Below are 12,120 nucleotides of genomic sequence, written 5' to 3'. Positions count from 1 at the left end.
GCTCTGGGCCAAGTGCTGAGGATAAGAAGATGAACAAGTCCTTCAGGAGACGTGCCCATAAATTACTCTAATAACAACTCAGTACATGCTTCAACAGACAAGGTGCAGTGGGAGCCAGAAAAGACGCAATTGGCTCCCTGAGGTTATGGGGATGGATGGGTGGGAACGCGGGAGACCTTGCACTGTTGAGGTGCCTATGCCCTGTGCAAATGATGCAGTCACCGGCATGGGTTCGAGTCCCTCTCCCTTTGATCTGTATTCCCAGGAAACCTCCTCTTCCTCTGAGCCTTGGCCTCCATCTGGAAAATTAAAGAGGTTGGTGGGACTGAGATTCTGCAGCTCTAGAGCGCCTAAACCTCTGACCTTTCCACTTCACCGTCTGCTAAATTCAAGCTCGGCTCCAATCTAGTCTGGAGTGAGCCCCCAAAAGCCAGATCAAGCCCCTCTGGAAAGTGCCAAACACCTCTCCCGCCCTCAGCGGTCAGAGCCTGGGGTGGGGCCTGGGACTCAAAGGACAGAGCTCCATCAGGGGGTGGGGCTGAGTCCTAGATCTAGGCGCGCGTGGCACGCCCAGAAGCGTTTCATCCAGCCAATGATAGCCCTGGGGCGGGGAATCCCCGCCTCTGGGTATAAGTGGTCGCGGGCCCCCTGGATCCACGCGCAGGTCTTGGAGCCGGACCGAGTAGGTGATTGCTTCTGTTGCTGCCCAGAGCCTGGGCCGTGGGGTGCGCAGGAGCGTGGAACTCTCCGTGCGCTCTGGGTTAGGCAGGAGAACCGGTCGGATTCAGTTTTCCTTTACCTGACTGAGCTGCAGGTACGGCACGGTGCCTAGGTCTCCTGCCTCGGAGGAGCAACTGGCCGGGTCCTGGGGGGGCGCCCGCGCTGATCATCCGCCCGCTGCCCCCACAGGCAGCCAGACTCTGCCATGGCTGACCACCTGATGCTCGCCGAGGGCTACCGCCTAGTGCAGAGGCCGCCGCCGGCCGCTACCAACCACGGCCCTCACGGGATTCGGACTCTGCAACCGTACGCGGGCCCGGGTATGGACAGCGGGCTGCGGCCGCGGGGAGCTTCGTTGGGACCGCCCCCGCCCCCACCCGGGGCCGTGTCCTACGGGGCCTTCGGGCCGCCGTCCTCCTTCCAGCCTTTTCCGGCCGTGCAGCCGCCGACCGCCGGCAGCGCGCACCTGCAGCCTGCGGCGACACTGTACCCAGGCCGCGCGATCGCGGCCCCGGGCGCCCCCGGAGGCCCCCCAGGCCCGCAGCCACAGCCCGCCGCCGTGGCCCCGCCGCCGCCAGCGCACGTCCTGGGCGGCATCGACGCCGCCGAACTCATCGACGAGGAGGCGCTGACGTCGCTAGAGCTGGAGCTCGGGCTGCACCGCGTGCGCGAGCTGCCCGAGCTCTTCTTGGGCCAGAGCGAGTTCGACTGCTTCTCGGACTTGGGGTCGGCGCCTCCCGCCGGCTCGGTGAGCTGCTGAGCGCGCCGCGGAGGAGAAGCGGGCCTGACCTCCTGCCGGACTCCGCACCCGGCGACCCGGCCCCGGACACACCCTCTGTGAGGGTGGAGGCGGCGGGTTTGTGCGCACTGCGCCGCCAGGGGCTGGGACTCCTGGCCTGCCTTCATCGGGGTGACAGTTGGCTTCACTTCTCCGACCTGAACCCCAAAGTGAAGGAGACTGGACCAGCTTTTGGACTCCACGTTCTTGGATTTTGTGTCTTGTCTCTTTTCTCGGCCCCTCCCCCCCAATCTGAGCCATGGCAGGCCTCTGCCTGATTTCCCCTCTTCTTGGGCAGCCCACTATGGGAACTGGGTCCCCCAGCCACCATTCCTTGAGCCCTTGAGCCGCACCCCCGCCGCCTGAGCCCCCACCCTCGCAGGGCCTCTGGCCTGCGGGAGGGGAAGATTGTACAGCTCTATACCCTGCAGAGTGGAGCAATGCCCCATCTGGCCTCCAAAACCAAAATAAAATTGGGTCACTTTATAGTCTTTTGAGTTTTCATTTCCTTATCACTCCAACTCCCAGCTATATTTAGCTTCCACAGTCCTGAGGCTGTTGAAGACTCTGGGTGGGAGGGGAGCCACATCCCCCAGCAGTGCCCAGGACAGGAAACCGACAGTTTCTTTCCAAAATATCTTGTAAGTTGTGCAATTGTGATGTCATAACCTGGAAGGCAGAGACTGCCACAGGGTGGCAAAATAACCCTCTGGCCTTCCCAGCTCCTAGGGTGGGGGGAGCTTGGTGGAGTTGTGGAGGAGCTGGCTGTACCTGAGGAGTCAGATAGCCCTGGCTTTGGATCATGACTCTCCAGTGTCCAAGACATCATCCTTTCAGACTTCCCAGGCTATTTCTTTCTCCTCAGGTGTTTGTGAGGCCTTTAGCAGAGTGCCAGGCTCCTAGACAGCCCTCAGTAAATGATGGTGAGGATCATTCTATGAATTGGCACCAGCTTTATTCCTGGCTGTATGCCCTCATGGAATCACAGTCCAGGTGGGAGGAGACAACAGACCTGGGAGTAACTAATCTTAGTATAACATGATGAGGTCCAGAATGCAGAGGGAATCGCCAAATGGGCAAATCCAGAAGAGGGAGCAGTTTCAGCTGGTTGAGGTGTGACATTTGATGTGATAAGAGCCTGGATGGTTGAATATGTTTTTAGGAAAACAATCTGCTTAAAGGCAGGGAAACATACCAGTCCAAGGAATCTCTGGGGAGGGAAGGTTCAGAGTGTCTAAAAGGGACAAGAAAAGACTAGCAGCTTTATGACAACTTTGTGACGTCAGCACAGTTCTCCTTCCATGGTCTGGAGCTTGCCCAGGCCTAGCAGGATTTAGCTTCAGAGTCCTGATCACCAATATGAGTTCCTGGCCGCCCTCTGCTGTTGATTGTCTCTAAAAAGATCCTTGAGGGTGTGGGAGAAAGACTGGAAGAGACCAAAGGTGGGGAGGAAGCTGGGTCAGAGACACTGCAGACAGAGCTAGGATCAGACAGGGGGGCATTCTCTAGGACAATGAACTTCAGAAACTGGAGAAAAAACACAGGGTTGAGACCTTCTGTCCCCAGTGGTTGGGCTTTGCTGTAAGGCCAAGTTTGTCAATGTGACTCTCCCGCAGCCAAAGGTTCTCCAGTGTTAGTACCAACCTTGAAACTATCAGGACAGGCATGGAATGAATGACAGGAGGTGTTTGATAAATGAATAAAGGTAATCCCTGATGTGACAGGACCTTCTGGGATAGGATGGAGAAAAAGAAGAGAGGCTTCTAGGGAAGAATGGCCTGAGCTCTGGGCTGAAAGGCCAGCGTTTGCTCCAGCTTTGCCCAGAAACCCAGGCCAGAGACAGAAACCCAGCGGCTGCAATGGGACAGGAAGGTTAGACCCTGGTTTGAACACTTCCTTGATTCCCTTCTCCCTGAGCCTCAGTTTTCCCACCAATAAAATGAGGCTAATATGTCCTGGCCCTGCTACTTTACAAGATGTAAGCCTCACCATTAGTGAGGAGGAACCAATGCAGGGATGGGTTGATATCTGTTGACAATCCTCAAGCACTCTCCATGTGGAAAGGATTCAACTGAAACCCAATACCTGCCAGGTTCCAAATCAAAGTGCAAGTGGAGGAGGGAGTCCCCTGCAGAGCTACCACCCCTCACACTCACCAGCTTCCAGAGTTCCAAGGGGTCTCTCACCTAAAGCAACCTGATGCCCCTCTGCCCTGTAGATTCTACTCTCATACCTGGGTCGGGTCTTTGGAGTCAGGGGTTAGACTCCCTAAAAGCTATGACCTGAGTTGTGGCTCAGGCAGGACCTGTTCCTTTTTTTTTTTTTTTTTTAAATTCCTATTCATATGAAAGTTTCCCTAGATTGTTTGGTTTGGCTTGGTTTGGTGCTGCTGAACCCAGGGGCACTTTACCACTGAGCCACATCCCAACCCTTTTTATTCGTTGTTTGAAGCAGGGTCTTGCTAAATTGCTTAGGGCCTTGCTAAGTTGCTGAGACCTTGAACTTGCAATTCTCTTGCCTCAGCTTTCAGAATTGCTGGAATTACAGGTGGGTGCCACTGCACCTGGCTTTGTTTTTGTCTTTGAGATGTTTTTGTCTTTGAGAGTATCTTTGGGTTACCCAGTCTGTCCTGGAACTTGAGATCCTCCTGCTTCAGCTTCCCAGGTAGTTGGGGTTACAGGTTTTTACCACCATACCTGACCCCAGACTGATATTCTTAATTTTGAATTATCTTTTGGTTGATTAGATCTTATCACCAATCCTTTGGGTTTTTTTTTTTTCCTTCAAGAAAAGTAGAACTTCTCTCAAACTCATCTGTAAAATGGTACTAAGCTACTGTTCAGAATTTATCTCAGTTGATATAGAATTTCCATCACCATCTGATCCCAAAGACCTCCTCTAAGACCCACCTAGCTCTTCACAGTCCCTGTGGTCCTTTGCCCAGGATCTTTAGCATTCTGAATTAGTTCTTATCTCAGTTTCACCAAGTGTAACATGTGCACAATAAACCATCTCCTCTGCTATTTTAGCTGAAATTAAAAAAAAAAATGGGTATGCCAATAGTACCACCCCCTGCAGAGGTGCTATGGAGATTAAATAAGTGAATGCAGGTGAAGTGTGTAGAACAGTAGGGTTTGTAGTTAGTACTATTACCCCTGAGCCTGGCTTTTGGGGATATCCTTGTCTTGGAGTCTTTAGGAATGCTGTGCTTTAACCAACTATAAAGAGGTTACCCCAACAGTGACACTATTGCAAGTTGAGTTCCCCAGGATGCAGATTCTGCAATGGGGCTCAGCTTGCAAGAGATTTATTAGGGAGTGCCATCAGGCTCCACACTGCGGGAGGGAGGGAGGGAGGAAGCAGAAGCTACAAAGCAGGCCCAGCAAGAGCCTGGCCAACCCCACGGGGAACTCCCAAGTTAGAAGGGCCCTTCAGAGTCATCCTGAGCTAGGCATTATACTCTGCCCCCATCAGTCATCAGATGCAGCTGCCCAGGGAAAGGCCTGGCCGTAGGAGGAACAGCTCTGCCCAGCTGAGCCCATTCCGAGGAGCTCCCACGGGAAGGTGGTCTGTGGACAGCACTCCCAGCAGCTTGGGCAACTATTTCATGGAAGGGGCTCTGGGCAGCCCACCACAGTGTTCCCCACAAGCACTGTGGTGGGAAGGAGGGTGAGGCAGTGTGGTCCAAGTGGGAACAAATGCCTCCTCAAACTTGTGCTCCACCTGTCATTAGCCTCACCTGAGTCCCAAACTAGCTCCTTCCCTGTTACAAACAATAAAATATCTTTTACAAGGTTCTTCCACCTCACGGAGTTGATGGGCACAGAGTAGATTCTTAGTAACTGAGCAATGTCATTCTTGTCACTCTCCTTCCAGCTCAGCTAAATGCTCAACAATCATTTGTTAAATAAATTAATGAACAGTGTGATTGTCGTCTTTTCCCAGGAAGCTTAAGTGGGTTAGCCGATTACTGAGTAATCCTTTTGAGTTCCTTAATCCACCCTTGCCTCACTCACTTTGCTATTAGAAGTGCTGGGTCAGGATTAGTGCCCACCAGAAGACCAAGGCTCTTATTGAGTGCCTACTGTGTGCAGGCACAATGGGAACAGGGAGGGCCCTGGTAGGTGCTCTTTTCTTCTCCAGCCTCTCTCGGTCTCCACCCACCCCTATCCAAAGGTCAGAAAACTAGGGCAGAGTCACACCTTATCTATCCAGTTTCTTTCTCTCTACAATAGGAAGGAGAAGAACCCTAACATCAAAAATATATGTGCAAGGCTTCAAATGAGACTAGATTTCTGAGAACACATTGCAAATGGTTCTGTGCTGCTTGGTCAGATGGGTCTGGGGATGGACAGCGATGGCCTCTGCTCTCTAGCTAGTCTGGGTAGAAGACACCTGCACATGCGTGGGACTTGAGATCTGGACAGCCTGGAGCATGTGACAGACAGTCATGTTGAGGGTTCCAGGCAGGCACGGCTGAGCAGCTCAGGATCTGAAAGGCTGAGAGCTTATGGTGACAAAAGGGTGAGATGGGGTCAGTTTAGGGAGGACACGAAAATGGAAGGACTGGATATATATACAGGGCAAGACCCAGAGGGTGCTCCGACAGATGGAAGATATAAGGGATGCTACTCTGGGCTCGGTCTCCTCATCTGTCAAATGGACTCACCACAGGCTTCTTGTGAGGATGAACTAAGGGGATGTTGAGTGCCTGCCCGATGGGCAGCTCAAATGAGAGCTGCGGCTGGGAAACGTGACCACAGGGAGAGCAGGAGCCCCAGGTACGCTCCCACCCAGGCTCCTTGACCTCCTGGCCTCTGTGCCTTTGCCGTACTATGGCCATCACCTGAAATGCGCCCCTCAAGGTCTTTTCCACCTATGAAGGGCCAATTTTATACCATCAGAGTTGGTGAGGGTCTTTCCCCATCAAACTGTAAGGTTCTGGGGACAGAACTTGACACATGATCATCCTCACCTCCTCCCGTGTGTGATTCAGAGTCTGTGTTAGGATATGCTTTAGGATGTGCAGGAGTGAGTGTGGCTATCCTGGCCCTAAGCTGGAGCTGAGGCTGAAAGAGAGCCTGGGGCTGGATTCCAAGTTGGAGCCAGGAGCTCTGAATTCTAGTCAAGCTCAATCATGAACTTGTAACCTTGGGTATGATATTTTACTCTCCAAGATCTGTAGGATGGAGACCACATTCCCCATACCCATTGCCTCCCAGGCGCTGGGAGGTAGAGATGGGCCAGGGTTGTGGGGGCAGAGGCCTTGGTGTGCATTTTTTCCTTTTGGTTCTCACAAAAACTCCAGGAGATGGGTATAGTTATTGTCCTTATTTTAGGCAGCCACAGAGCTCAGAGAAGTTAAGCAACCTAATCAACAACACCCAGCCAGCAAAAGGGATGTACAGACACATGGTAAACCACACAAGGCCCTTGGTAAAATATTGTTCTTATTGGGACAGGGTGGACATCCATAAATATCAAGTCCAGATGTCCTCTTAGAGCAGAGGTGTGGCAGGGAGAGCAGGGAGCACCAGGCAGCTCATCAGAGGGTAGGCTCTAGAGCAGCTTATACCTGTGCTTCTTCTAGTGAGCTTGAGACTTTGCCATAAAATGGGCACCTCCACACAACAGGACCCTCCCCCTGCCACCCCAGCCCTTCTGGGCTCAACAGAAGGAGATGAGTCATTCATTGTTTCTTCTTTTTAATAAGCACATTGTTTTAGGTCAAAAATAATGGATGCTCGAGGCAAAATCATTTCCAAACAATTTAGGAAGCATAAAGTGAAAAGTCAGAGACCCCCAAGTTTTTCCTTCACAAGTATATTATATACTCATTGTATCACATATATGTTGCACACATATACATAACATATGCTTTTAAGTGAATGGGATTATATTTTCTCTAGCTGGATTTTTTTCATCTTAATATGTTTTGGAAATCTTCCCATGTCAGTGAATATGGCTCTCCACCCCCTTTGCTTCTGCTCCTGCTGTGCTGGCGTGAAACCCCGGGCCTTGTGCACAAGGGGCAAGTTCTCTACCACTGAGCTGCACCCCAGCCCTCCCTCCTTTCAGTGACTGCCTTGAACATAATCTACTTCACCATCCCCTATGGATGGGAATTCAGCTTGTTTCCTAAATTCCGCTGCTACAAATAATGCTACAAGGACATCCTTGCCTATTTACTGTTGAACACTTGTGGGACTATCTCTGTAGAATTAATTTCTAGAAGGGGAATTACTGGATCAGGAGATATGAGCAAGTAAAATTGTAATAGCTACTGCCAAATGGTTCCCAAAGTGACTAATCCCATTTACCTGCCTGCATTGGGTGGGAACGCCTGGTGGTTCACGCCCTCCACTACCCTAGACATTAGTGATATTTTGTATATTTATCTCTGTAAATAGAGTCATTTAATTTCAACTTATTTGATTATCAAGAAAGATATTGTCTCTTTATTTTTCTGTGAATTACCTGTTCATAAGCCTTGCCCATATTTCTACTGATTTATCTTTTTCTTAATACTTTTTAAGTGTTCTTTATATATTATAAATAGTAAACTTTTATCTTTTGTGAATGTTTTAAATATTGTCTCCCCATCTATTGTTGGTCATTTAACCTTTTGGAAGGCAAATTAATTTTTATGTCATCAAACCTAGTTTTTCCACCAAGAGCCTCTTTAGATTAAGGACAGTAATGGAGATCCTGGCTTTCCTTGGAGATCATCTTAGAATCTTCAGGATTGTGCTTATGCCCAGACTTTGCACTCAGGGAATAACATGGACATATTAGCAGCTGGGGCTGAGAGACAAGCCCAGGTCTTGGCATCATACACACCTGGGTTTAAAGTCTGCCTTCAAACTACATATGACATTTAGTAAAGCCACTTTGCGACTTTGTGCCTCTGTTTCCGTTTTTATTTTTAATCTAAAATGCATTCAAATACAAATATACCCAACTGTTGGGATTCAATGAGCTATTGGCTAATGTGAAGTCAGCATAGTGCCTGGCATGCAGCAAATTCCCCATAATTGGTAGCTGTTTCCAACTTGCAGCAAGTGCCGAGTAAGCAGAAACTGTTTGCCTGTCCAAAGAGAGAGTCTGGAGAGCACAGGTGTGATTTCAAACCACGTCCCTTGTAAATAGCCCTTCAACCTACAGACAGAGACTGGAGGCAGATACAGGTATCTGTGGTCGGTGCCTTCCAAGATTCGGTCCCCTTTTTCTGCTGGAAAAAGATTTTCCCAAATTTTCTTTGGGGAACCACCTCTCCCTCACTTATAGTCCATGCACTTTGGGTAAGTGGGCCTAATCTTCTATATGTGCTTTGAAATAAATAATTTAAAATAATACTAAACTATAAAATCAGTGGAAGGAAGCCCCCAAATTTTTCATTTATCCATGACTATTTTGAAATGGCAAATCTTCATCTTTTTCTCCTCCTCCTTTTCCTTTCCTTTTTCATGTCAACGTCTTTAAAACTTGCATCTAAACACATGTGCTGTCTGCTTGTTAGGTCATCCATTACTGACTCATAGTATCTCACCTGACCCTCCATAATCTGACTTAATGCCTTATTATTACAGGTTTTATAAGGTTGAGGGAACCGAAGCTCATAGAGGTAAAGTGTCTTGCTCATTACCACACAGTGAGTAATTTATTGAGTCAAAACTTTAATCATACTCAGGATAGCACTTTGCACATAGAATGAGTTATATTTGTTAGTGAAGCTGCTATAACAAAAAGACCCAAGAGATTTTTTTTTTTCAGTACTAGAGATTGACCCAGAGGCATGCTACCACTGAGCTATATCTCCAGCCCTCTTTATTTGATTTTAAGAAAGGGTCCTACTGAGTTGCCTAGGATGGCTTTGAACTTGCAATCCTCCTGCGTCAACCTTCTAAGTCACTGGGATTAAAAGTCAGGTGAGGTGCCACCTCACCTGACTAGGAAATTTTTAAAGTGTCTTAAAGAGCAGAATTTTTTTTTTTCTGGTTTCTCCCTATGACTCAGCTCCAACTTGCTTTTTTCTTGCTGTTCTGCTGACCATGACCTATCAAACTCATGAGCCACACGGCTTGCTCAACCAAGTCAACTTTTCTTTTCTTTTTTAACCTTTGTCTGCAGAGCAGAAGCTGGGGCCCAGACACTTTCATTCCATCTCTCAAATAGAAGAGAAGTGGGCACACTCAATGTTTTGAGGCCCAGCAACACACATCACATCACATTTAATCCCAGGATCATACTTAGCTGCAGGGGGGCCTGGAAAATATGGTTTCTAACTAGTAACCATGTGTTCATCAATAACTCAGGTATTATGGAAGAGAGGAAGGATGGATCTGGTGGACAATCCGCAGCCTCCAGCTCAGCAAGTGGTAATAGCAAGTGGCTCAGTTGTGATTAAGAGCTCAAGCTCCCGGGCCCCAGGGTACTTGGTGGGGTGAGGAAGATATCAAAGGCCTGAGTCCTGTCTAATGACAACTGGTGGAATTCAGTAGACCTGGCTTCAGTCAGTCATCCCTCTGAATGCCCACCTTGGGCAACTTACTTCCCTTCTTTGAGTGTTTCCTTGTCTGCCTGTAGTGCTGCTGTGAAAGCCCCTGCCATAGCTCATGACACATACTAGGTGCTCACACGGTAGAATGGATGGGGTAGAATTTGGATATGGGCATCTGGAAGAAGGAAAGTGCAAGACAGTGTGTGGGAAAGCCAACAAACAAGAATAAATGAGGCTTGACTAGGAAAAGCAATGAGTCCAGAGTGTTGAACGTGAAGGATCGATGGTCAGAGGCACAAGAAATATACTTAGAATAGGAAAGGGCCAGAGGGATGGCCCTTGATTATCAGACTGAGGATCTTGAACTTGATCCTGTTGGTGATGAGGGGGCCGAAGAGGACATGAGTGGGGTGGGGAAAGTGTTAGCCTTTTTCATTCTTTTTTGATTACAAGGAGGTCACTCGACTATAAGGAAGCCGGTAGATGGTCCAGGACTGTCTGTATCTAGGCCCTTCCACCTTGTTACTTTGACATTTGTGGGTTAGACCTTGTGATCCAAAAAGTTTGCTTCAGCTACTATATCATCATTGCAGCCAGGGGGGGAAAAAAGGAGAGAAAAAAAAGGAGAGGGCTGGGATTGTGGCTCAGCAGTAGAGCACTCGCCTAGGATGGGCAGGACCCGGGTTCCATCCTCAGCACCACATAGAAATAAAGGTATTGTGTTGTGTCCATCTACACCTAAAAAAATAAATATTAAAAAAGAGAGAGAGAGAGAAGGAGAAAGGCACTTTCTAGAAGTGCCCTTGCATCACCCCCCACAAAAGGCTCAGGAATACAGTCTTTATTCCAGGTGGCCGCATGCCTAAGTAGAATTTGGAGCTTCAGGTACTGAGGAAGAAGATGGAAATGGAGCCTGTAATCTTGATATTGCATCATTAGCTGCAGTGGAGGCTACAGGAAAGAGGGGACCAAAAATGATTCCAGGGGTGTGGTTTGGGGGACAGGATGACTCTTCCGTGGAGAGGAAACTAGAAGGAAGAACAAGCTGCAGAGAGAAGGGAAGAACGGAATGAATGTGTTGAGTCAACCAGTGTTGACGTCTATGAGACAAGGGCCAGACAAATAGATCCAGAGCTCAGGAGGGAGGTCTAGATCGAAAATAAACATGTTTTTCAGTTATTAGCATGGTTGCCATGGGAATGATGATGCAGAGTGATCAAAGAAGGTGGCCAAGGACAGAACCTTGGGGGATCACAGACACAAAAGAGAAGAGATGGGTGGAGACTGAGAAGGAACAGCTGAGGCAGTAGGAGAGGCAGCATCCAGGGGTCATGGAAACCCAGGAAACTGTTTCCCAAAGGAGGGGATGGTTAGCAACCCCCAATACTGCTGAGAAATCAGGTAGAATAACGGCTAAAAAGGGGTCCTTCAATTTGATAACCAGGAAATCAAAAACCAAGTTACCAGGAGCAGTTTCAGGAAAGCAGAGAGGTGGGGGTCCAGCAGCCATTGCTCAGCAAGAAAAGAGAACAATGGAAATAGGATCAGCTAGATTACCATCTTGTTTAGAAAGACTTTTTGGACCTCAATGTTTTCATGAGTCAAGTGACCCATGTCTGGGGCTTCTTCCGTGATTTTGTTTGGTTCGTTGGTTGGTTGGTTAGCTGGGTGGTAGTGCTGGGGACAGAAAGCAGGGCCTTGTACATGCTAAGTATAGCCTCTACCAACGTGCTATACCCTAGCCCCTTCACTGGGTTTTCACTGGACTTAAGGGCATTTGAAAAATTCTACCCCTGGGTTTGGCTCGATGGCACCTGCTCATGTGGGGTGGAATACCTCCCTTTATTCTGCAGATAGAAGAACTACATTAGATGAGGCTAAGTGGATCATATATGGCACTTACGTGGGTTTTCAGAGAAATTGAAGGTTAGTTCCCCAAACACCAAAGTTTGGGAATTTTCCACCATCTTGAATGGGACCTTTGAGTAGAGGAAACTGGAACTTTTGGCTCAAATCCTGGCTCTGTTACTTACTGTCTGTGTGACCTTGAGCAAGTTCTGTGACGCTGGAGCCTGCTTCCTGGTTGGCAAACGGAATGATAACAAACCCCAACCTACGTCAG

The 12,120-nt window shown here is 48.9% G+C and overlaps 1 protein-coding gene across 1 annotated transcript; it reads left to right on the top strand.

Annotated features, from left to right (window-relative positions):
* The first annotated feature begins 661 nt into the window (after positions 1-661).
* Positions 662-1,986, top strand: Cited4 (Cbp/p300 interacting transactivator with Glu/Asp rich carboxy-terminal domain 4). The gene is made up of 2 exons (XM_078026032.1): positions 662-814; positions 910-1,986. The coding sequence occupies exon 2, from the start codon at positions 926-928 to the stop codon at positions 1,478-1,480; it is 555 nt and encodes a 184-aa protein (XP_077882158.1). The 5' UTR covers positions 662-814; positions 910-925; the 3' UTR covers positions 1,481-1,986.
* The last annotated feature ends 10,134 nt before the right edge of the window (positions 1,987-12,120 follow it).

Source organism: Ictidomys tridecemlineatus, chromosome 11 (genome assembly GCF_052094955.1).
Source record: "Ictidomys tridecemlineatus isolate mIctTri1 chromosome 11, mIctTri1.hap1, whole genome shotgun sequence".
Lineage (NCBI taxonomy): Eukaryota > Metazoa > Chordata > Mammalia > Rodentia > Sciuridae > Ictidomys > Ictidomys tridecemlineatus.
Note: the sequence above shows the minus strand (reverse complement) of the source record. Positions and strands in the feature narration are given on the sequence as shown.